Below are 26823 nucleotides of genomic sequence, written 5' to 3'. Positions count from 1 at the left end.
TGGTTTTCTTCCCAGTACTTTATAAGTTTTATTGTGCAAAAATACAGTCATCAAGACTTCAGCTCTGTTGTGAACTGAACACAACACCAGTGATGTACAGGCATGGAAAAAGGTACAACTACAATTAAAGCAAACACAGCATCATTGGCTTTGAGTCAATCAAGTGGTTCAATACACTGAGATAATGCCCTCAAGTGATTCAGACAACCTGTATTTAACCACTGTACATTAAGAGAATCAAAGAGATGACACCTAACAGGAAAGCTAGTAGCAGACTAATGAAGTTGAAGACTGAATTAACTTCAAAAGAATGCTAAAAAATGGTTCAGACAGCTTCCCCAGTGGTAGTCAAGAATTAGTCTGCAATACTGCAGGTATGAAGAGGAGCTCCACTTAACACAGTATATTTTGTGTTTCAGAATAAAGAAAGGCTTTCCTAATGCCAGTTTATCTTTCAAGCACAGGAAAATGAAGCATTAACAACCCTTACAATTGTATTTCAAACTATGAAACATCAATAGTGCTGCAAAAGAAACAGGTAAAAGAAAAAAAAACACAAAACAAACAAACAAACAAAAAACCCAAGAGCTCAGTCCTCTGGCTCTACCACTTAATCAAACAAAAAAAACCTTACCAAAATAATACATATGGACAAGAAAGTCATTGTCTCTCCCCTCACCCCTATTAAAATCTTCCTGTAGCTCCTGTATCACTGAACAAAAAAGTTTTCAAAGCAACTCCTCTACTTGCACATCCATGTTTTAATAAAACCCAATTGAACATTTGTAACATTGCTTCATGCAGCTACTTTTTGGTCTTAACAAATCTACGTGCTTCTTGCACAAGCGTTTCAACATCTTCATTATCCTTGTCTTCTGAACTTGGTTCCCAGTCAGAATCTTCATCAGTAGGTTCACACTCCTCTTCCTCATCATCTATAAAGCTGTCATTAAGGTCATATTCATTTGGTTCGTCATCATTGGCACCATCTTTCTCCACAGCCTTTCTTCCTGTAGAGACAAAAATGTCATACATCCATGAATTGTAAATATTGAACTGAAAAGACATTTGAGAGACCATCTAGTTAGTCCTTCACCCCAAAAGGAAAATCAGTCAAACCCCTCTACCCAATGCTGACTATTTCATGTTTGATTTTCACAACTTTACCATCACTCTCTGACACCTACTGCAGCACTTGCCAGTCCAATCACTTAGGAAGTTTTCCCTACTGGCTTTTCTTACAGCACTTAGGAAACACTATCGGGCCTCTTCTCATAATGTCTTTTGACATCAGAAGATGACAGCATCACACATTGTCTTCTGCATACTCTCCTTTCCTCAGGGAGTAGCACACACAATTTTCTTAAGTCATCTTTCTGCTGCTTCTCTCCATAAACCATGCATCTATCTTGCCATTTAGCCTCTAGATATTCATAGGTGGCTATCTGGGCTCCAGATTTTCTGCCTTCAGCCATCCATAATTACTTCAGACTACTTTATATTCAAACTTTTGGAATCTGACATGGCTTTTTATTCACCACTTTCCTGAGCTGGGTGCAGTCTGTTTCCCAATTCAGCCTGTTCTATTGATCTGCTTTCTAATCTGATGTCCATTCATCTTCTTCATAACGTGCACCAAATTGCCCTCTGCCTTTGTAGTATTTCACAACACTGCATCGTCATGAATAAAAGACTCAGAAACCTCTATTGAGGTTTGGGTTTGAAGGGACCTGAAAGATCATCTAGCTCCAACCACCCCTCCCATAGGAAGGGACACCTCCCACTCGACCAGGTTGTTCCAAGCCCCATCCAACCTGCTCTTGAACACTTCCAGGGATGGGGCATTCATAGCTTCTCTGGGCAACTTATGCCAGTGTCTGACCATCCTCGCAGTGAAGAATTTCTAATATCTAACCTTAATCTCCACTCTTCCATAATTAAACCCATTCCCCCTTGTCCTATCACTACATGCCCTTGTAAAAAGTTCCTCCTCAGTTTTCCTGTAGCCTCTTCATGTACTGGAAGGCCACTACAAGGTTTCCCCAGAACCTTAGCTTCTCCAGGCTGAACAATCCCAACTCTCTCAGTCTGTCTTTAAAGAAGAAGTGCTCCAGCCCCATGATCATCTTCACGGCCGTCCTCTGGACTTGCTCCAAGAGGACAAGAAATGGATGCTCTTCGTGGCATGTTTCTAAACTTTTTTACATAGCAGTATTACAATAATTGCTCAAACATGTTGCCACAATTCCACCAAGTCCCAGAGGGCAGGATTATTCTGCTATCTGACTTGGTAGAGTCTATACAAAGGTGCTGCCATGGCAGCACTGCCTGCTCCTTTTTTTTTATCAGCACCTGTGAATCTTTAACAAGCTTATTTCCACCGCTTCCTGATTTTGGCTGATGTGTGTAACCCTTGCTCTATAAGCCTATTTTATCTTTCTTTTTTCTCACATGTCCACTTTTCCAAAATAGCTGCAGACTGTTAATATTCCAATCATTTTATTTTGCCTTTAAGTCATACCTCTGAGTAAAACCATGTTTACTCCTCTTCTTCCCAGCCTCCAATTTTGTATTATTTTATATAAAGATCACCTGCCAATTACACACACAGATAATTTCTCTGTTGAGCAACTTGCCATCTTTTATATGAAACTATAAATCAAGGGATTTTTTTCTCAGCTATACACCAACATTTATTTTAACCACAAACTCTTGCAACCCCACATCAGAGGTCCAGGCATTCAAGCTATGCATGTAGTGAACAAACAAGAACATCAGTACCTGATATACCTATATCACCTACATCATCAGTTAAATTTTTCTACTAGTGCAAACGTTACTATTCCAGAATTATCTTGTGGTCTGACCAATGTTTTATACTCTAGATCAACCCTCACCCAAGGTTTTTAAAAGCACTTAGAGCATTTGTCAATTCGCTCAAAATAGCCAATTTTATGGGTGAATTGTGTTACTGAGGCACCAAATGACCTCCTAGAATAATGTCAGCCAAGTGTGACACAGCCAATAATATAACTGAGAAATATCCTGACTTCAGCAACCTATATTCTTCAAAGGACAGACTGTGCACCACTTACAGAAATTCCTGAAAATATCAACTGTCAGTTTCAGCTGTACTCTACTATTATGCTTTCTGCTTTATGGTTTATCAGACTTCACAGGAAATTAATCACATCCATGTTTACCAGCAGAATTTCTTGTAAGAAACACAGCCTCTAGTCCTGCAGAATGAATGCTTGGAGGGAAGAGGTCAAAACAAAGATACTAACTACAATAAGAACAAAATGTCTCTTCTCAGACTAAGTTTATGAGAATACTAAACCCAAGACCTGCTCAGCAAAGAAAAGCTCTTTTTCACTTTCACAGTGGAAGGCATTTTACAACAGAAGTAGGATTTCTGGCAAAATGCTAACTACTTCCGTGTTTTTTCTACAAATATACAAGGACTATGATAGCATCTTCCTCCCCGTACATCAGTTCTTTTAAATTTCAGCAGTGGATGATGCACTTACTTCCATGTTTTCTCACTCCACCTCTTTTTGCTATTTAGCCACACAGCCCCCAAAGCTGCTCATTAAGCACAACTCTGCCTTTTCCCTAATATTTACAAAAATTACCTTGAAACTTTCTCTGAAAGCATCTCCTTCATGTGGGGCAAAAAAACTTGCTCACCACCTTTTTCAAAGTGTTATATTTGGAAGTGATCTGATCAGCTTGCTGGAAAATGTACAAAGCAGCACGTAGGAGAATCCTACACAGCCCATAGCTGCAGCAGGTCATTCATCTCAGTAGCAACACTGCAGTGACTTCATTCAGCTGTGACAGTTCAATAACAGCATAACTCTGACATTTTTTGCTTCTTTCTTTCCAACCCTTCCCCCAGTAGCTAGCTTTATATTACAGAACATAGAGCACATTGCCTACAGGCATCTTGCAATCCCTCTGGTATCAATTAGGCTAAAAATATTAATAACTAAACATGTCATGCAGACAGAACCCTTCTTTTCTTGGCTGGTGGATTTTAAATACACAATTTGGAATAGAAATTAATTGTATGGAAATTAATCCTGGTGTGCTTAACAGTGCAGTTGTGCCTAACACCAGGAAATAAAGTTTAATAGAGCCCTGTCTGGGTGACCTTGCATGGCTCAGTACAACAGCTCTCAAGAGAGCTGAGCAAGCCACTCAACAAGACAATGGGGAAAAAACAATCATCAAACATGAACAGCATTTTAATTAATGCATTGCCTTCTTTCCCCAGTGCCTGGGATATCAGATCTTCCTGACTCTTCCTTAGTAAGAAGAGTTGAATGTGATAGATAGAATTTCACTTCCAAGCACTTTTCCATCCATAGTAGTGCCTGGCTGACCACCCACCAGGAGCTGTACACACAGGGTCTACCTCTGGACAGCATTCTCATGACAGCTATGGACAGTGTTCTCATGAAAGGCACAGCTCCAACTTAAAACCTGCATGCGTAGGGAGGCCTTTAGATATGCACACAATCCAGCTCACTTCATTACAAAATCTTAACCACTTGCTAGCAATCCTCACCATGCTGCAATACACTTTCTATTAGGCAGCTGTTACCAAGATGGAGCTGGCATTTGCATTACAGCACGAGACAAAGCATACAGGTAACAAAGATGCCTTCAAGATGTGCTACTGCACAGATATATCCATATCAAGCATCCACTGACAGCAAATTTGCAAGGACACACATTAAAGAAATGGGATGGGAAAGCAATTTCTCAGTGGGAAGTATAAAAGGAAGCTCTTGCATCCCCGCACAACAGTAATGGAGATAACACCTTGGCTAGAAAACTAACTACACCTATTTGCACTTTGATTTATTTTCTCTAGAAGGCAGATCTATTTTGAGGTTTACTTTAGGAAATGCCAGCCACACCTTGGTGACCTCAAGGAAAACAAGCTGGTTCCCATGCCCATGTCTTGCTCAGGCCAGTGGAAGTGCAAACAGCCTATCAGACTGAAAGCCTAACAGCTTTCAGACTCCTCTATAAAGCACACCTTTAAATTATTTTAGAAAGACCAGAAAGTTTCACATTTGGAAGCTGAAACGCAGAAGAACTCTGAAAACAGACCCAATGGATAAACATCCACCACTGGTAAACGGAGGAGATAATCAACTGCAGTATTACAATTTTACATTATCATGAGAGACTACAGCTTGCCTGTGCTACTAGATAATCCTCACAGATGACAAGACACTAAAGTAAGAGAATACTTACAGAATGAGAGCTGCCTTCAACTCAAAAGGCCCTTCTACACTTCAGTCTGAATAAACCACACTTAACAAGTCAGTATCTCACCTGAAACATCAATACCTCACAGTAAGATCAAGAAAAGCTCATCAGCACATGCACAGATACCACTTGAAAGTTATTTAAAGGCCAATGCAATGCAGAAGGAATAGATCAAGTCTTCAAGAGCAATCAATCTTTATGGGGCAACCTTAACTAGTTGTGGATGAAACATTGGATTCTTTTCAGCCTATTATGACTTGATTCTGTGACTTCTGTGTAAAGAAGGAAGAACCAATTTAGCCTCATGTGTCTCTCCTTACAACATCTGGTAGATTTCTTGTTTGCTTCCAGAGAAGTCTAAGTATGCTCAATCCATGAAGCCTGGCACAAATTCAATTTCAGCACAATCACTGGTAAAAAAAGCAAGCAGGGTTGTAGTAAAATTACAAATCACTACTTTCTCCTCAGGTAAATATTATCAAGCACCTCCAGCATTATTAAGTGCTCAAAAAACCAAAGCAGATTGGTTGCATCCCATGCTGGTGGCACATTCCTAACATTAGAACACACTCACCATTCTTTGAAGTTTGTTGTCGAGTTCCTCTTCCAGTTACTAAAGAAAGAGAAGGTATTAGTCAGGACAGAGTACAGCCTAGCAGAAGTGTTATTCATAGAGGTTGCCACAACGTAAGACTTATTTATTAAAATAAATGCTGCCAACAACTGTGTTGTATTCACAAGCATAAAACCTCCTCTCTGCCCCAAAAAACTTTGTTTGCATTGAATGATTCCTGAGAAATCATCCAGAGGAACTGTTCTTAAAAATATGAACCATTCCACTTGTAGAAAAATGTAAATTTTATTCTTAAGCAGAAAATTGGAGCATTACAAAGCACTTAAATATTTTACACCATTATGTCCATTAAATGCAATCTTTTCCACAATAATGTCAGAATCCTGATTCTTTGAAGTAAATGACATTATCATTGTTTCCATAGCTGTTCTGCTCTGAGGAATGGTTTATTGCATGGGCTTTTGAGTGGAAAAAAGTCTCCAAGTCCAATAATCAGGGCAAATCACAAAGAACCATAAAAAATATAACTGAACTCTTTAAGAACAGACAAAATGTCAACTGTGCCTTCCCCTGTGTTTTTCAACAAGTCCAGTTAGTGGAACATAAAAAACTAAAAAAAACTTAAAATAGAAACTTGATTTAGTTTTAATTATATTTCCTCTAAACCTCAAGAAAACATACACACAATATTTTTTTCTTTCAGTAAGAAATCACCAGTCAAAAAAAAAAAGTTTAAAATAAACTAAAAAACAGGACAGACATGCTTGCAATGTTTGTTTTAGAGCATCACAAGACTTTAAAATTTGATGTTACCTCAGAATTCCCTATCAAAAGAAAAATAAGAATAAAAAATGCGTAAGAAAATCTTGAGATGCATCTATACAATTAAAGAGAAGCATTTATGTATACACATTTTGCTATGGGGATAGGAGAAAAGCTATAGAAATAATTGACTGCAGTATCCATTTGATAAGTTGAGAAATATTTCAGTGCAAATAAATACAAATAAATATATTCTCTGTTTTCATTGTAATACTCCAGCCCTGAATGGGGGAAGTAGAATACAGAGATTCGGTAATATCATACTGTAACACATTTGCTTTTCAGTAAAACCTGTTAGATTTATGAAAACAGTCACTTACCACCCAATATTTTTGCCAATAGGTAGTATATAAATCATACAAACTAGCTCAATTGTTTCTAATCCAGCCCTTACCACTTTAGTTGAAAAACATTTGAAAAAGTGAGTATAAGTTTGCAGTGGCCAAAAAACCTTAATTATAACAGAAAAGGGCAAGACCTCTTGCTTCAGAAGAGCAAGGGTGCAGAGTAAGCTGCAAATTGAGTGTTTTTCACTTAGAGTACCTGCAAGAATTTTAGTTCACATGTTTGGTATCCATTACTGGGTTTTCACCCACCCCCCAGTTAGAACTTGGCTTACCTGGAGGTGCACTGTGCTTGTATTCCAGTTTGTGCTGTGGGTTCTTCCTGCAAAGCACAGAATGGTAGAAGTTTCATTAGCCACCTTGTTCCACACTTACTAAGCCCAGGAACTCCTTGCTACTTTATGGTTAATTTTAATTTCTTTTAAAAATAAAATTCTATGACCAGTGCCTTACTGAATTGTCTCAGTTTATAAAGTGTGTGTTGAAAAAACAATCAGGTTAAGTAACCCGATTTCTTGTTTCAGCATTTAAAAAACAACAGATGGCTGATCAAAACTGAGACATAATTTTCACAGCTGTAAGATGAGGTACATTTGTTCAGCATAATAAGAACCTGACCAACCATTTACTCTCACTAAGAATGCAATCTGAATATAACTTCTGGTGCATTAAGTATGCAGAGTGCATGACAGATCTAAGACATGCAGGGATAGCTTCCATATTCTGCAGCATAAGGCTACGAATTAAGTAGTTTGGGAAAATTAAGGAATTTGGAAAGAACTGCTTGTCTCAGAGGATTGCAAGGAGAGGCCACAGGAGGATTCTTCAGAGAGATTACTTATTCCTGCAGTATGCTGCTGCGGTCTAGCAAGTTCAGTTGACAAGTGTGTGTGTCTTCTATTAAAAGATGGCATCAAAACAAAGAGAAATGTAAAAAGTCAGCTTACTCTCAGATCTGCAATACATGTTCCTCCTCACCCAAGTTGTGATCCAGGTCATGAACATACCGATTTATCCCCCTCCTTTCAAACAGTTACCCAATGCTGTTCTAATGTTTTAACTTGGTCAAAATCATAATGTGCTCACCTGTCGTATTAATGTAGCCCTTTTCTCAGGGCTTCATGTTAAAACAGTTTCAACTATATTTATTTTTGTGCAAAAAATTTAAAAAAACAATAAATTGTGACTTTGGAAGAAAACCCGTTCAGTTGTCCTAATTTTTGCTTCTGAAAACAAGAAACAATTAAAGCCCACTACATAAGAATGATACACCATATGACATTTCTTGAAATCCAAGATGAATTTCTGCAGCAGCAGTTTTTGTATATTTTACAAAATACCCCTGCTATGAAGACAACCTCGTAAAACAGGTTGCTTTTTTTATGTTTTCTTATTCTTCAAAACCAGAATATAGTTATTCTTCAGTAAAAATATCTCGTTTTTGTGGCAAATAGCTTGTAACAAATTCATACACTTCAAGCTGATTTACGATTCGCCAGCCACTGCTATCCCAAAGTCAATTATCCATGCACTAGAAGTGTTAAAAAAATGGAAATACAGCTTCCTATTAAATACACTGTACTGAAATAAAAAGAACTGCCATCAGACCATTTGATCCAAACTCAAGGCATATCTTTCAGATCACTCAAGTATGATCCCTTTGAGTAGTAGCCAGAAGATAAAGACAACAAAAATAACAAGAAAACCTTGCAAATTACACCTGTTGCTTTGTTGAAATAATTATCATTGCTTTGTGGGTGCCTCCTTTCCTATAATCTCAAAGAACAGAACACATATTAAGAAATCATCAACTAATACAGCACAGATGTTGCCTTAACTGAAAGAAGAGAGAGTTTTGGTTTTCAATAAAGCATGTTGAAAAGTATGTTGGCAGTTTCATTACTGGTATAAAGCCAGATTTCTTCTCCTGAGAAATCACTCTCATATATGTTTTTTCAGACAAGAAACACTTTTTCTGCATTAGCTGACTGCAACATGGTTTCTTCTTAAAAGCTACCCTCATTTTGTTACCTTTCATACCAAGCATGCTCTTTTTATGATCACCAGACTTCCATGGAAAAAGAGAAGACAATGCTTCTGCCCAGTCAGAATCTTTATTAACAGTAGGTGTCAGTTTCAATGTACCCCCCCAGAAGTGCCATTGCCTGAAAATGTATTCTTTTGTCCATTGTGTCAATTACATAGCAGTCATTATATTCTGCTAAATGAAGGAGTAAAACCTGGACATTGAGACACAAATGGAATAAAACTATCTTTAGAAAAAAATCAAGTGAACTGTGCCTAAAAGAAACTGCAGTCAGCCATAAACTAGACTTCATTGCTGGTACCTAAATTATGCTTTCTAGCAAATAAGAAACTGATTAAAACAGAGGATTTGTACAGTATCTCGAATACTTTATCAAAATTTAAATTGAAAGGTACATATCAGGAATAACATGTAACAACAAATTATCATTTATAGAAAGAAAAAAAAAGTTTTCTACATAATTTGTAACAACAAATTATCATTTATAGAAAGGAAAAAAAAAAGTTTTATACATGTTGTATACAATTCAAAAATTGGTGATCTTCAGGTCACTGAGTATGTTCCAAAAGGCAAGTTCTAATGTTTGCCAACTGAAATCACTAATAATTATTTTGCACATATTTTGGTGTTTTAAAGGTAGCAGTCTGTTCACAATAAGTTTCAGAAAGCTGTGAGACTTCAAGAGGAGCCATAATGATATGCTGCACTCAAGATTTAACATCAAGAATACTCATTATTCTGTTTTCATTTTATACCTGTGGGGGCAAAGTTTTAACCTGTAAAGCAGGAAAAGATATTTTGTAAAGTGCTTCTTACCTATAACAAGCTGTCCCATACGGACATTCAGGCCGGTTATCATCCTTTTTCTGAGTTACAATCTCTTGATAGTCATCATCATTAGGGTGACTGAACTGCTGAAAGTGGATGGGATTCTTCCTGCAAGAGACAAATACATGTCAGGAACTGACTGTTCCATCTAAACACAAGAAGTGCAGATAAGAAAGGCATTAGTGGCCAGTGACAACTCATTTTTCTGTGGTTATCTGAAGAGCAGCTTTGAATATTTGACTTTATACAGAATATAAGACCTATTTTCAGAATAACAAAAGTGTGTGCCTCTGCACATGCTGCAAAAGAGGTTAAACTAGTAATTTTCCTGTTTTCCATCAGCTTTAATTTTCAGACCTCCAACATGTACACAATCAACTGATGCAGTCATATACCATGAACCTTATTCAGTGGATAACTTGCTCAGTTCTGGAGCTGGAAGGTCCAACAAATGCACAGCAGCTGAGTAACTGAAGGACTGAAGACTCCCCATGCCTTTTGGTTATCATGTAGAAGGTTCAGGTCATTTGGCTCAAGTGTTCTTTCCATTCTGTCCACAAGTTACTGCTTGTTCACTTGAATACTTCAAATGCCAGCATACTACTAAAATGGAGCAGTCTACTGGACATTACTGTGATGATGCTATCAAGTTTATTTGGCTACCGTGACCTTTTATTTGAAATATGAAATTACAACGAAGTTGTACCATAAGACATCACAGCTCAGCATGTGGTCGAATCACACCAGTGATGAGAGCACACTACCAGCATCCATGCCTTTTTGCTCAGCTGATGCAGTTGAGTCCAAGGTAAGCAGGTAGTAAATACAAATACATACATCATGGAAAGAACAATTCCACTGCTTCTAGGCAATAGGGTTGCATACACACTGTTCAACACAAAGCAGCTAAAAACAGCACCACTTAGAGAAGAGCTTACTTCATAAAACTTCTGTAAGTGATATTAAAAAGAACACAGAAAAAAAGGTTGTGATTTCAGGAAAAACTAATGTGAGAGACCAAAACATTGTACAAAGGTTATGTCAAAGGGAACATAGTGATAGCAAATGCAAAACTACTTTTTCCGTGTGATTTCTTTTAGAGATATTTTCCAAGCATCATATTTTAAAACATGGGATGTGAGATATTTTAATAAATTATTTACATAAGACATTCACAAAATACTTCAGTGATTTCCCACACTACACAGTCTTCAATGTATTTGTGCAAATTACAGAAGTAAACTGCTTGTACCAAGGAAGAGGAATAACAACTATAAACTAGAGTGTAATTAGTGCTTTAATTTGCACTTGGTCCAGCTGCCTTTAGAAACACAAAGCCAGAAACATGCATGTAACTAGGTACATACACAACAGCTTCCTCCTTGGTCATGGGCATTCTTTCCTTTAAATTCACAACTACCTCTTATGAATTTCACAGGGAACTGTCATTATTAATGTCAGCATTTCAACAACAAACATAAGGGGAAAAAAATCTTTTGTTACAGCTTTTGCAAAATTATTATTTAAGCACTGTGAGCACTACTAGCTATTGAGGTCATTCACTTGACAAAGATTAGATACTTAGTATTAATATTTTAAATCATCATTTGCTTGGTATCTTTCATTCAGGAATCTCAACAAGCAAGCTGCAGATAAACTCTTCAATGAGCTACTTAAGAAAGATCCATTGTTCCTGAATCTGTTTACACAGGTGACAGACTTCTTGTCCTGGTCCATCTTGTTAATTTCTGCAAGCTGCACATTAATATACTGTTATATATAAAATACTGTTTCACTAGAAATCATTGCAAGGTTGCATTTACCAGCCATTTATTCTACAACCATTTCTCAGGAAGTAAAATGGGATGAAACTGTGGGATAAATGGGATGAAACTATGTCATTTTAGATGCTACTCGCTTTGTTTTCTAAATGCAGAGTACTAAGTTATTTACAATATTAGGAAGAATTTTGAGTAATTTAAGACACAATTCATCTTCTCAAGGGGATCCAGAAGAATTAATGTTCTGTGAAGCCATATTTATATTTATTCCTACAATAAGATTCATGTCACATCACAGTTAACAAGGAAAGGAGGCCTAACAGACGTGGTTAGGCAACCTACTTTATTTTAGCAGATACCAATTCCCTTTCAAAAATTTACTTTGAAACACACTTGGACGACAAAGAACTCTTACTGGAGGAACAAAGAGAAAAAAAAAAAGGAGAGAAGTCACATGGGAGGAATGAGGAGAAACAGAAGGATCTTGACTTACTATCCCTATCACAATTCTTTGACATTCTTTGGGGCAGTGGATGATACTCCTCAAATTACACATTACCTGTACAGCATCCTATACATGTCCTACTTCAGATTCTCAGAACTAGCAGTCACATGAAGATGTACCTTAGTTTTACCTGGATAATTTGTACTTATTCTACTCCTGTATTGTGCAACAATAACCAGCAAAATTAATAGAAGTAGAGAAATGCATAGCTTATATTAAGCAAACATTTTTCCCTTCTTGCAAGTCTAAAGCTTCTTTTATTAAGGGTCTGGTTTGTGTTAGGGTCTGCGTTGTGTTGATGTGGCGCCGTTTTTTGTAATGGGAGAGGAGCACCAGGGTTGGTGGCTTCTCTGAGAAGATGCTGAAAGCTCCCGGCCTCCAAAAATCTGTCCCCACTTCCAGACTAATCCTGAGCCCATCAGCACAATGGCTTTGCTTCTGCAATTAACATATCCAAGAACGGGAAATGAGTCGGACCTCAGGACAGAGAAGGGGAGAGGAGAGAAATAGCAGAGGTGAGCAATACCAGAGCAGAAATACCAAGGTCAGTGAGGAAGAGGGAAAAGATGCCTAAGCAGAGGTTCCCCTGTAGCCCATGGTGAGCAGAGGTGGACCTGCTGCCGGGAAGACCCTGTGCCAGAGGAGGTGACTGCACCTGAAGCAGCTGTGACTCTGTGGGCAGCCCACGAGGGGTTCGTGAAGGACTCTCTCTCATGAGAGGGACCCCACGTTGGAGCTGGGGGAGGCTGTGAGGAATCCTTCTCCCTGAGGAGAAAAGAGGGGCAGAAGACAACCTTTGATGAACCGACCATGATCAGGTTTACCACTCCTTGTCCCTCTGTGGCACATGGCGGGGGGGCAGATAGAGGGAATAAATTGGGGCTAGGAAGAAGGGAGAGGTGGGGTGAGGTACTTAAGCTCTGGTTTTTGTTTTCTCTTTGCCATGTTTGACTGATGAAAAATTCATTTTTTCCCTATGTTCAGTTCAGACAAAAGATATGCAAGTTGTAAGAGCACAACAGCTATCACACCATACGTTGCCCTTCAAATTTAATTAGTTTCACAACAAAACCTCACTGCACAGGAATATGGTATTCATTTGGTCAAAGCAAAATCGTGAAGCTACACTCACACAAAAATTTAACCCATCAAAAACCCACTGGAAGAATAAATATAATATTATATATAATAAAGTTTTATGGGAAATTTACCTTCTCATAAACATACTCGCACAGTTACTGTACCGTTGCTTCCATCAAAGCTCTGGATTTGTGTACTGACACTTCATGATGCAGAAAATCATGCATATAAAATTATGCAAATTAAAATTATACAAATAAAACTAATAAAATTCTTCAGAATCAATGCTGTCATCTCAAGTAGAAATTGAGTATTGCTCAGTGAAACAGTTAAGACAGTTTTTCATTTGTGCAGTTACTTAAAGCAATTTAAAGCTTTTTCCTACATTAAGTTTAATTGAATAGGTCAAAACACCTGGCTCTTCATAATCACAAGCAGAAGACCCTGGCAATCTCAGGAGTTTATTTTCTAAGGTGCTAAAGCAACTGGTAATGAATATGTAATGGAATTACCAGCACTAGTTACAAAAGCCATATAATTCAAGCCTGAAGTTATGCCACACACAAGTAGATGTCTTACGTTCTAAATTGTAAATCATACTAAAAGACAGGACTCAAACAGACAGATGCAGGTCTTCGGCTGCCAGATTTACGACCTTAAGGTGAAAGGGAAAATACTTATTTTTACAAACAAAGAGCAAGGTATTTGGAAGAGCACACATACAAATCCGAAGGCTGGTTGAGCATGCCTTGCTTTGACAGCTATGGGAAAGATTTACACACACCCAGTCAGCAGAGCACTGTATCACAGGCTATGAAAAGAACAGAATTCTGGACCAAAAAAGTGGGTTACAGTTTTAGAGACAAGAGTTCAGGGCTACTGCAGCCCTATGCGCTGCCCTTGAAAAGAGGGGTTGGGCTTGGCTTTAATTTTAATTCCCTGTTCTAACTTTGAAACACTGAGCAGCAGACAAGAACATGAACGTAAGACAGTAGTCAAAGAGAAGATTCTTGACAATAAATATAGACAGATACAACATACACAGAGCACTTTGCTTTCTGGTGGTAACAGTTTCATTCAAATTAGCAAGTAATTACTAGAACGCTGTAGAGCATTTAATTATTGGATAAATGACATTTTATGAATAAGAAACCTTACCTAGAAAAAAAAAACTTTAAGGAAAGGTTACCATTACCAAAAAAGTATTAATTTAAAATGTTGACTCGTACAGCTCATCTTGTTAGAAGGCACCTTTCATAAAGTTAAAAGTAATAAAGGAGATGGAAACCAATTACCCATTGCACTCAAAAGACCATTGAAAGAAGTTCTTCCTTAGCAACTCTAATTTTTACTCAAGGAGAACACTACACAATGGAAAACTGAATGCTCTATCAATGTGTTCCTTCAAAGCACCCATTCACATCACACTTTTGCACATATTCTGTTAAGAACACAAGTAACTGCAATGACTTGCTTTAACACAGATATTCCATTGATACAGAAACACTGCTTGGTGGTTTTGTATTAAAAGAAAATACTGACATCATATGAAGTGTATTTCTCTTGCTGAAAATAAGCAGTTTTAGTCTCATTACACTTCCTGAAGATGAAAGCTGATGGTTTTGATAATTCATCTTGTCCAAAGATTTTGTTATATGCTATTTCAGTGCCTTCTTTTTTTCTTCTAAAGCAACACTCTCCAATTTGCTGTCAAATGTTTTGGAATAAAGACCCAAGAAGAAATGTGCATATTGAGGCTCCTAGTGGATATTATCTGTAACTAAAATTTGCCTTCCTAAATATTAGAAATCCTGCAGTATATCAGAGTACTAAATCAGCTTAAACTCCATACAGGGGAAAACTTGTCTAAGCAAAATTACATTATCTAGAGGATCAACTTAACTGCCTAATAAAACATGTTTTCATCATATTCATTAAAGGCAAAAATTGGATATGCACAAGAAAGCTATGCTAAAACCAGAAAATTTATGTGTTCATTAACACAACAACTTTATGGTTTTTATGTTATCAGCACCATTAGGCACACCAAACATATACAAGAACCCACTTAATTGTACTTGTTTTCTAAACACAACCTGTTTTTCCTATTACTCAAGCCCCTTGGGGGAAGAGGAAGAAAAAATTAAAAAAAAATAAACTATAGGACTCCCTGATTCTTGGATTAGCCTCATCTTCTTGCATACAATGTACAGAGATTTAGCTAGAGCCCAAAACCTTCTTCTAAATCCAGTTGTCAGGTTCCCTGTTAGCCTCAAGAATACCTCTAGATTTTTATCTCCCCTTCAACCTAACAACACATGGCATTCCAGATCTTTTCTGGGCCAAAAGAAGCTGAAGAAGGACAGGCACTAAACAATGCTGTTTTGGAACTTAAGCAGACTGTTTTGTATTGCACAAGACATTAATGTAACAGATCTTTTACTGTTAATTCAGAGGAGTAGGAGACAGGAAAAAAAAAGACTCTTCACTTGAAGTATTATCAAAGACACTGACAAGATGAGGGTTAACATTATGTTTGTAAGCATGCCTTGTTCTGGGTTTAGGAGGGGTACTAAAAGCTTAAAAAAAAAAACCCAAAAAGTCCCCATACAAACTGGCCAAGTTATAATAAAAGTAATTCTTAATTATTTAGGCATGACAAATAATAAGTATTTTAAACATTCAGACCATGCAGAGACTTCAATAAATATAATGGTCTTCCATAACAGTTTCATCTGCTAACAAAACTGCTAACAAGACTCCAGAGTCTATGTTGGGCATTTCAACCATCTATTTACATGTCTTCTACCTGCTGGTACATGTCTGTACATACAAGGTTTTTATTTTCTTCCTTTTAAAATGGACACTAGTTTCTATTTTCTACAACACCTCATCTTTTAATTTGCTGAAATACTTCATCCATTGCTCATGCTATATCAATGGTCAGCAAGACATCCTGGATTCTCCTTTTACACTTTTCAAAATGTTGTGATGCTTTCTCTCTCATCAGTTCCCTCTTTACCAGAAGATTTTTTTCAAATGAAAGATTGTAACAACTTTACTGTTTTCTCTTCCAGGGCTAATACATTACTTCTTATTAAGCTAACTTAAGCTACTTTTAATTTTGCTTTACCTGTAACAGCCTGTTCCATACATGCAAGGTGTCCTCTTATGCTTGATCTGTTTGGAGCCTTCTGAAGCATCTGCAGAAATCTCAGTCTTGTAATCCAGATTTGCATCAGACTCAAGAGTCCCTTCCTGGGCAGCAAAATTTTGGGAAGTCCTGCCCCAATGAGCTTGTTGGCTTGTAGAACCAGTAATTTGCTCTTTGCTTTCTGTTTCCTCAATTACATTTGCTTTACTGGAGATCTGACCTATTCTTTTAGACAATTTACTATGCAGCTCCCTATCATTTCTTTCCAGAGAACTTCCAGGGTTTTTTGTTCCAGTCTTGCCATTTCCTTCCATGTTTCTCATGGTATTCTCAAGAGGAAATCCAGACGCATTCTGCGGAACAAGGTTACATTTTGAAGGACCTGAAAATTTACACTCTTCAGAATTAAAAGCTTTAAGGTCAAACCCGGCCTTCTCTCATCATTCTGGTTTTAAAAATCTGAGAATCATAGAACAGCCCAGATTGGAAGGGACCTCAGAAGATCACCTGGTCCAGCCTTTAAAATCTTCTTCTTCACTTTCCAAACAAAAGTTAGCTGCTAAATGCAGCTACTGAATGAAAGGCTTGGTTAACAACATGCACACACCATTTAAAGAAATCTTATCCTAGAGCTCCTGTCCTCAACTTCAGCTCCCTCAAAACACAGACACACTCCTCTCTCACCACCTCAGTTTGTGAATAGTCCAAGGACTTTAGCTTAAATTAAGTCTCAATCAGAAGCACGGTTTCTGAAAAATCAATGGGGATTATGAGGACATAGTTGACTCTAAAAGAACATACCTTGTTATGTAAAAAGCAATTTTAATCCCTTAAATACCAAGGTATATGGGATATATATATATATATGTATTTATCTGTATATGGGAGACATAGGGGAATTCATGATATACACCTTGAGCTTAATCCCATGCCAGTAAATCTTTTAACTATTTCAGCTCATTCCTAAATCATAAAACACTGACAATAGATATCATTAGTCACCAATTTCAATTTTGACAAATGCTGCGTTTTAAATTTTGGTACACTTAAAGTAAGAGACATGTGCTTTAGAAAAAGAATATAAGATACATAACCAAGATAGGAACATTGTCCCTACAACCAAGGCATTAACTTGAAGCATACCTGTAGTGGAAGGTGAACTACTATGATATACTATAAAACAGTTCAAAGGTCTTTGCTCTACACAATTTATTATCTAAGTTCCCCCTCTATTAAATTTATACTTAGTTTACATGTATGTGTTCTACACATACATGGATGTGTTTGGTAGCTCTTAGTTTTACATGGATGTGTTTGGTAGCTCTTGAAAAATCAGCTGGTGGTTTCCTATTTCATTTTGATTCTTTCAATGCAAGTCTCACACGTTAACCAAAACCAGAGGCACTTAACATCTGAGTAGCAATGTGATTAATAAAGGGCAAAGCCAACAGTAACATCAAAGGATCCTGATAGCGGTATATTAAGTGAGTAAATTTGGAGACAAAGTGACTCTTTTACTGAGACTCCCAAAATAAGGTTCAGCAAACAGCTGAAACTTAAGAAATAAGCCTTCATTTCAAAAAGGAAGACTCAAGTACTCTAATTTGCCACTCCCACATATCACTTCTCTACTACATACTGGAATCCACTGCCTATGTTCTATGTAATGAGACTAAACACTTTCACGTTTATTGCTACCTAAAAAACAGATGAAAATTAAGGAAGACCAGAGACAAGAGCACTATTGGCTCTGGTAATAACATGTATATTACCTCACTGACATCTGGTGGCTGCTTAGAATAATTAAGATTCTTTTTACTTCCTACCCTACAACAGATTTTCTCAGTCACCTCGAATATGACAGCAGGAGCATTGTTTTGCTTTCCATATCAAAATTCCAATCTTGTAGAGCTCTCTATGATTATTACTTCTGCTTGTGCTAACCCATTTTTTTTCCTGCAAAGTTCTGAAGGCAATTTCTTACACTGTGCTTGAGATAAAAATGATTTATGAAGTTACTAGGAGAAAATAAGTAAGGCTTCATAAATACAAACTGCAAAATTAAATAATTCATTATGTGGTCACTCACCTTATATTTTGACATAGATAAAGCAACAGCTGGTATTAATGTACCCAACCAATAACAGAGCTCACGACTCAGAACACTTTCAAGCTAAAAGGTACCACTACATTAGCTCAAAACTCCCCTGAGGGGTATGCACCCCATGATGAGACCATTCTAATTAACCTTAAGATTTAAATAAAAACCAAAAACAACTCCAAACAGCTTTCAGCGTCAAAACCAACACAGCATATAAAATACTAATCTTAAGTATTTTTATCAAATCCTAGAATAGATCCAGCCAATTCTAGTGCTACAGATTAGAAACACTTCCCCAGGTTGTTCACTTAAAGGAAAAGTCAGTGAAAGCCTCAGTTTGCTCTCAACAGAATATGTTTTGTCTTTGGTAATGATCCTTCTTTTCCATTAGTAGTATGATGATGTCAGTAAGGATTTAACTGCCAATAAATGCACCTGTACTGGGAAGACAAGTGTCTATTCACTCATCCACAGAATCACAGAATGGTTTGGGATGGAAGGGACCTTAAAGATCATCCAAGCCCCCATTGCCACAGACCGTTCTGGACCATTTCAGATTACTTTTTTTTCTTTCTTTCCTTTTTTTGACTCAGATTTTGAGATAAGCAGACTCCTTGCTAACTTCCTTCAAAACACAGCAGTTGCTAAGCATAATTTTCTGATCGTTAAGCTTCACCAACCAGATGGCACTAGTTTGATCAAAGTCAGTGCTGCATTACCATCAGTGCCATACCATCACCTATCCCTAAAGGATATTCAGAAGAAGAAAATACACACCAAGCCACTCCTAGGACCAGTACTAGCCCATGTTTTCCAACCTCTTGCTGTAACGTTGGTCTGGTATTTCTCTGGAACATTCAAGGCCTAAGTCCCAGATCCTGAGAAGGAAGTGCAGAAAACCAGGTCTCTGAAGGCTTTCAGGTTCCTTGCTATAGAAGCTGTCCAATGGACTGGCCTTTCAAAACAACTGTTAAACAACAAATCACAAGCAAAACGTGTAGTTATGTTACACACCCAACCTTCAACATGACATTGCCAACTAGAGTCTCATTTTTCAAAATACCATGATTCTGCCCTGAGCCAATAAATTACCTGAGATGAAGGGACAGGGATGGAAAGACAGCTCCTTTTCCCTTGATCTTGCTCTTCACCTTCAAAATCCTCTATAGCTTCTCCAGAAGCTAATCTTTTTTTCTGCCGCACACTTACTTCTGATTTTAATGACTCCATATTACTTTCTCCCCTTCCTTGGACTTTTTTCATTCTACTGCCTTAAAAGAAAAATAAAAGGGTACTTTTGGAATGCAACTTTTACAATGAAATACTGACCATGATAAAATTCTAAAGCTGCACTGGGCCAAAAGCTAGAGAAATAGCAGTAGCTGTACATGTGCTGTCTCAGCAACACATTTTTCATTTTCGACTTAGAGGAGTAGAAAGTATAATTTAGAATGAAACAGATGTTTGAGAGGGAAATTTGGAAGAAAACAATAAACACGTGGGAAAAGATATTCTGGACTTACTGTATCAGTATAACAATTTCACTTACACAACAGGAGCTGATCAAGTAAACCACATATGTCCAAAGACAACCTCTACTACAGACCTTTCATGTAGGTATCATTTCAGATCACCAGTATATACACAAATATCAACTAATCAGGACACTGCAAAATCAGGGAGTGCCAGTTCCCCTAGTCAGCCACATCACAGCTGTTTATTTTATCAGACAGTAACTGACAGAAAGGCAGCAAAAGTTGTGTCTCCCTTCAGAAAGCTTCACATCCCAGAAAATTGGTATTTCTCTATTGAGTTAGTATTTTCTGGATATACACCTGGGAGAGAACTGGGGCCAGTGTCCTGTGTTTGTTATAGCTCCACCGCCTGTGGAAAGCATTCAGAAGGAAGATAAATGATGCCATTTTGCAGGACTTCAAAAACTCTCTCCCCTCAAAAAATAACCAACATCCCCAAGTCATTTGTATGAAGCAAGAAGTTTTTCCAGATTTTAATGTCTAACTTCAATACCACAGATCAGTGTTCCATTTCTAGTAGGAAGACAGAAGAAAAAATAAGGCAGCCTTTTTGCTTTACTCTCTACTTTTCTACTTTCCAATCCATTACCACCCTAAAAAAATGCAAGCCATTATGCACCATTAAGGAAATATTTTAGATTTGCAGGAGAGATTGGTTGCTTCATCAAAGCAGCTCATTCTAAGCTAGAATCCTTATCTCATGTAATGACTTTTTTTTCAACCATTCCAACAGTGTTCCTATCTACCCCTGGCTCTCTCAAGGTCAAGCCTTCAGCAGCACACAGATTCCTCTTCCTCACACAGCTCCAAATCCCAACACCCAGATCATCAAAACCTTCAGTTTTTGAAACAAACATTATATACATATTTATGACAAACATTATGGTAGTTGTGGAGAAAAACAAACAAATAGAAAAGAACCCAATCCACAAGGAAAAAAAAAAGACAACAAACTGGAACCTAGGAAAACAATTACACTAGTGCAAGACTCAACACAACCACAAGTGCTCTGGTAAATGCAATTCTTTACACCCAAGGGAGTAAGTCAGCAGAGAGCAGTCTAGATTTGGAAAAGGGAAGGCAGAGTGGGGGAAAAAAATTCTTTTCATTCTAGAATTTTCTCAAAATTTGGTTTTGAGGAAGGGAATAGGCAGGTTAGCCAATGGAATACAACAGAGGTGATTAAACCCTCAGTTACCCAGGTCAATACATTTAGACACCTGCATTCACTATGGGAGATAAGCAGCAATTGGTCAGACACTACCTGAAATACTTCTGCAGGCACCAAGAGCAATCACCAAATTTTTCCATCACACCATCTCACCAAAAATAGATGGAAACAAGAAGCATTAAAGAAGAGCTGTTGGACACTGAGGAGCAGCCATGCAGCCATCAGCCACATTTCACACAGTTAGACCCACTAACAAAGGAAACTCAGCAGTTAGCACCTAAACTACCCCATAGAGTGGCAAGCAGAGTGGGGAGTGCTGCTCTCAGCAGAAAGACAGAAACATTGGGGGAGTATTGTTAATGCAATTTTCCTTCTCTCATTTCTTTAGTCCTCCAGTTACATCAAAAAAAGTCATCAGAGAAACAAATGCCTGTAGGTAAGTTTGTCACAGAATGCCTAGTGGCAGTCTTAGAAGTCTCTACAAGTTCCCAGGACCACAGCCAGACACTCTAGAAAGTTTTCTTGGGATTGTGCCAACACGACACTCTTGTGTCTCCCACTGATAGCAAGTAAAAACAATATTCTGCTGCTGTTACCACTGATGTGATGGAGTTTATCACACATTCAGCAGTTTCCTTTCGCAGGAAGGACAAGAGGCAATGAATTATTATTTTAGCCCTGTAGTGGTAAGAAATTACTACACTGTGATGAACTGTGTCTCCTAGAAAGAAACTTTGGATGAAGTGACCAAGTCAGATTCAGTCACAGTTAAAGAACTAACATGCACCACTGTAAAAAAAACCCAAAACTTCTGAAATTAGAAGAATCTGAACTTAGAAGGGCAATACACATCAGACTTAAATGTGGAGAAGGCTTGGTATTAAAGGTATAGGAAATAGCTCAAATTTATACACTAAAAAAAAAAAAAGTTAGTTTATAGGAAAGGGGTCCAGAACATCAGATGTCCAGCCATCTAAAGACAGTATGTTACCCAGCACAGAAAAAAATACATATAAAAAAAAGAAAGTCAACTGATCAGAAAGAGCATTGTCACACCCATAGGACTGATGGCAAAAGAGACAACCGATGTCAGTCTGTCAGCTGTCAAGCACAGAACATGAAAAGAGAAGTAGCAAATTAATAATTTCTACCATCACCATTATAATTTAAGAAAATTACATCAAAACCTACAAAGGTATATTGGTATGCAAATGTACCACACTGCAAACCTACCTCCTTTCACCACAGGCTCAGAAATCCTCTCAACTAGGAGATCTTTTTCCAGCATCCAGGATGGAAGCACTCTTTTTCTCTGAATAGATTTTGACTGTTCACTTTCATTACCATCAGAAGGCAGAACCTGAAACAGTATTTGCTATTTAGTACTTTTGTGCAGTTATAAAACAGGGGGAAAAACACAAGTTTGCACACAGTTATGCCTTTCAAACACAGCCTGGATTATCACTCACATTGTAGATGGTGAACACTGCCTGAAAATCTTTTCATTTCTACTCAAGAAAACAAAATCTATAGAAACCTTCATTCAGTTAAAAAAAAAAAACAACCCTCCCTGGAGCTATGGAATCAATATCTAAAATACTACAGACTGGAAGTTTCATACAAGAGCTTCATCAGCATCTTGCTAGAATTTTCACACACTGAAATAAGAGGTTTAATATACAAATACATATTTATCAAAAGAAAAACTGAAAAGGCTTGATAGTTTTCTCATAGCTTTCCTCCCTCAAAAAAATGACTCACACTCTAAACACCAAAAATACCAAAGTCATGTTCAGTACATACTGATATACTGAATGCAATACTATTAGTTTGAACCTCTACTTACTAAAAGGTAAATATCCATCCCCAGGAATCTCTGCCACAGTAAAGACAGACATTTCCTTTGTTGAACAGAGTTATTACCTACTGTACAATGATGCTGACCCGCTAAGCACTGCCTTGCTGGATACACAACAGAAGACCTAAGAAAAATCCCACTGGCTTCATACACTATTTATCAAACTGTCTGAAAGCCATTTTACTCAGTAATATTTTAGAAAAGCAAAACTAGCTTGTTTTGAAAACTCTGCTGCTGGACAGGATGGTGGCTGCCAGGGGGAAAAAAAAAAAAAAAATCTGTGTTCTTATGGATCTTAACAACACCACTGCAGCTGTATGATTCAAATTAAATAGGCTGCTAGTACACTATAAACACATATTATCACTAGCAGAAGGCCTCTACAATCTTACTACAGGGTCTCCAGATATAAATTTCAGAGGCTTTTAGGCTGGCTGAAGAATAGCCACACACCCTAGGCCTTCACAGGTGCTTAGAGCACAGTTACTGCTACAGACGAGAGATCAGAGCTTTGTTTTGTAGCACTGAACTCAGCAACAATACTGTTGGTTCAAAACATTCATACCCTGTAATATTGAAGGACACAGTCAGCGACCTCTTGAGCTGCTTGGACCCCCACAAGTCTATGGGACCGGATGGGATCCACCCAAGAGTGATGAGGGAGCTGGCAGAAGAGCTCGCCAAGCCTCTCTCTATCATCTACCAACAGTCCTGGCTCACTGGGGACATCCCAGATGATTGGAAGTTGGCGAATGTCACGCCAATCCACAAAAAGGGCCGGAAGGAGGACCCGGGAAACTACAGGCCCGTCAGCCTGACCTCAGTGCCTGGCAGGGTTATGGAGCAGATCATCCTCAGTGCAATCACACAGCACCTGCAGGATGGGCCAGGGATCAGACCCAGCCAGCACAGGTTTAGGAAGGGCAGGTCCTGCCTGACCAACCTGATCTCCTTTTATGATCAGGTGACCCGTCTGATGGATGAGGGGAAGGCAGTGGATGTGGTCTACCTGGACTTCAGCAAAGCCTTTGACACCGTCCCCCACAGCATTCTCCTGAAAAAGCTGTCAGCCCACAGCTTGGACAGGAGCACCCTGTGCTGGGTTAGGAACTGGCTGGAGGGCCGGGCCCAGAGGGTGGTGGTGAACGGGGCTGCATCCAGTTGGCGGCCGGTCACCAGTGGTGTCCCCCAGGGATCAGTGTTGGGCCCAGTTCTGTTTAATATCTTTATCGATGACTTAGACAAAGGGATTGAGTCCATCATCAGCAAGTTCGCAGATGACACCAAGCTGGGGGGAAGTGTAGACCAACTCGAAGGCAGAAGGGCTCTGCAGAGGGACCTGGACAGACTGGAGAGCTGGGCCGATTCCAACGGGATGAGGTTCAACAAGGCCAAGTGCCGGGTCCTGCACTTTGGCCACAACAACCCCATGCAGCGCTACAGGCTGGGGACAGAGTGGCTGGAGAGCAGCCAGGCAGAAAGGGACCTGGGAGTCTGCATTAACAAGAAACTGAACATGAGCCAGCAGTGTGCCCAGGTGGCCAAGAAGGCCAATGGCATCCTGGCCTGTATCAGAAACAGCGTCACCAGCAGGTCCAGGGAGGTGATTCTTCCCCTGTACTCAGCGCTGGTGAGGCCACACCTCGAGTACTGTGTCCAGTTCTGGGCCCCTCAGTTTAAGAAGGATGTAGAGGTCCTGGAACAGGTCCAAAGGAGGGCAACCAGGCTGGTGAAGGGACTCGAGCACAGGCCCTATGGGGAGAGGCTGAGGGAGCTGGGGCTGTTCAGCCTGAAGAAGAGGAGGCTCAGGGGAGACCTCATTGCTGTCTACAACTACCTGAAAGGAGGCTGTAGCGAGGTGGGAGCTGGACTCTTTTCACAGATGACCTCCAACAAGACAAGAGGACACAGTCTTAAGTTGTGCCAGGGGAGGTTTAGATTAGATATTAGAAAGAATTTCTTCACGGAGAGGGTGATTAGGCTATGGAATGGACTGCCCGGTGAGGTGGTAGATTCTCCGTCCCTGGAGACATTTAAAAAAAGACTGGATGTGGCACTCAGTGCCATGGTCTAGCAACTGCTCCGGTGGGTCAAGGGTTGGACTAGATGATCTCTGAGGTCCCTTCCAACCCGGCTAATTCTATGATTCTATGATTCTATGATTCTATGTAGAAATACCAACTTCTGCACATGCCAAAGAACCAACTACTGCATTCTCCTAAGTATATATGAGAAAAAAAAATACACAACAGAAATCTATTTAAATATTTGTATGGCATACAATCCAAATCAATAAAATAGCAGGTATTTTCAGTACACAACTTTGATGGTCATAGTTTACTTCTCAGGAAAAAAAAATGTTTAGAAAATACATCTTTTAATTTCCAACACATGCTTCCAAATATTAGATTTAGATTAAAAATTCAGTACTCACCAAATGTCTGGAAGTAGTGCAATTTTTTCTCATTTTTGCAGCTTCCTGTATCTCTGAGTTAGAACAGGTAGGTTCTGTTAATGATGAACTACAGGACACCTCAACAGGATGAGCAGTTGTTCCTTCTTTGGCACCGGCCTCCTGATTTTTTTTCTGAAAAAGCAGATTAAGTTTGAGCTGGTCAAACTCATTGTGAATAGGTTCTTTTCATTTAAACACAGAAGTTGGTATGAAAGTGCTTTGAACAAAAGGTTTTCCAGACACCGCTATACTGTTTCAGATTTTAAGCACATAATTTATGCTTGTCACTACCATGACAAAACTTTGAGTAAGCAGAAATAACAACACAAATTCACTTTACTGTAAATCAATGCAACTTCCCAAAATCTGACTCTATACTAAAGTTAGGTGATAATGTTAAGATACAGTTTTCAGGATCATATAAACAATGGCTACATGTCCACAGCTCTGCTGTGACACCATGTACCCAGGTGCTTGAAGCTGCTTTTAAAACCCTCAACTCAGAGGCACCACCATATGAAACTTTTCAGCTGTGAAACCACATGGAAACTGCAGATGTGCTCAAGGCCAGGCTGGATGAGGCTTGGGGCCGCCTGTTTTGGTGGGAAGAGTCCCTGCCCAGGGCAGGGGGGTTGGAATGAGGTCATCTTTACGGTCTCTTGCAACCCAAACCACCCTCTGATTCTGTTTTTCCTCGAATGCTTTGCCCCTCCACTAGTCGAGCCACAAAGGATTTGGGGAAAAAAAACCCTAATTACCCTTCTACTGAGGGCACAGCACCACCCAGCAGCCACTGCCGCCCTCTCCACAGCTCTTTAAAGGCCTTCAGGGAAGGCCCAGGCTGCCCAGCCGAGCAGCTCATGGTCTCCTGCAGACACACACACACCAGAGGCCAAGCGCTGCCCCCCACCCCTTCCAGGCGCTTCTCCCGAGGTTCTGACTCCCCATGGGGCTCCTCTCCCTGCCCTCCAAGCCGCACCGGACCAAGGTTCGGAACAACCCCGAGCTGGGGGGCCGCGGGGTGCCGGCAGGGCAGCGGGGAGGGGGTGACCCCTTCCCCTCAGCACACGAGGTCTTGGGGATGGGGGACAGGCCGCGTCCGGGCCCCTCGGAGCTTTCCAGGAGAGCCGCCGCTGGCTCGGCTCGGCTCGCCGCTCCGCTTCCGAGGGACGGGGACGGCCTTACCTCCGGGACGCGGCCGCGGCGGGGCCGGACCGGGCCGAACCCCGGTCAGGAGCGGCCGCTGGGCCTCACCCGAGAGGTTGCGGGCGCTGCGTGATGA

The 26823-nt window shown here is 39.4% G+C and overlaps 1 protein-coding gene across 3 annotated transcripts; it reads right to left on the bottom strand.

The window, feature by feature from the left end:
* APLF (aprataxin and PNKP like factor) lies at nt 1-26822 on the bottom strand. Of its 3 annotated transcripts, XM_071740229.1 has the most exons (9): nt 26727-26813; nt 25521-25673; nt 22462-22588; nt 19615-19793; nt 16401-16774; nt 9890-10009; nt 7302-7348; nt 5861-5899; nt 1-1010 (listed from the first exon to the last, which is right to left on the bottom strand). In XM_071740229.1, the coding sequence occupies exons 2-9, from the start codon at nt 25551-25553 to the stop codon at nt 805-807; spliced, it is 1125 nt and encodes a 374-aa protein (XP_071596330.1). In that variant the 5' UTR covers nt 25554-25673; nt 26727-26813; the 3' UTR covers nt 1-804. The 3 variants fall into 3 exon arrangements, with proteins under 3 accessions (XP_071596330.1, XP_071596332.1, XP_071596333.1); XM_071740231.1 differs by lacking the exon at nt 5861-5899; XM_071740232.1 differs by lacking the exons at nt 1-1010; nt 5861-5899; nt 7302-7348; nt 9890-10009 and adding an exon at nt 12623-12952 and having other exon boundaries at nt 26727-26822.
* Nucleotide 26823: the final 1 nt, after the last annotated feature.

The sequence above is a fragment of the Heliangelus exortis genome, chromosome 3 (genome assembly GCF_036169615.1).
Source record: "Heliangelus exortis chromosome 3, bHelExo1.hap1, whole genome shotgun sequence".
In the NCBI taxonomy this organism is placed as follows: Eukaryota; Metazoa; Chordata; class Aves; order Apodiformes; family Trochilidae; genus Heliangelus; species Heliangelus exortis.
This window is presented reverse-complemented; position numbering and strand designations above follow the sequence as displayed.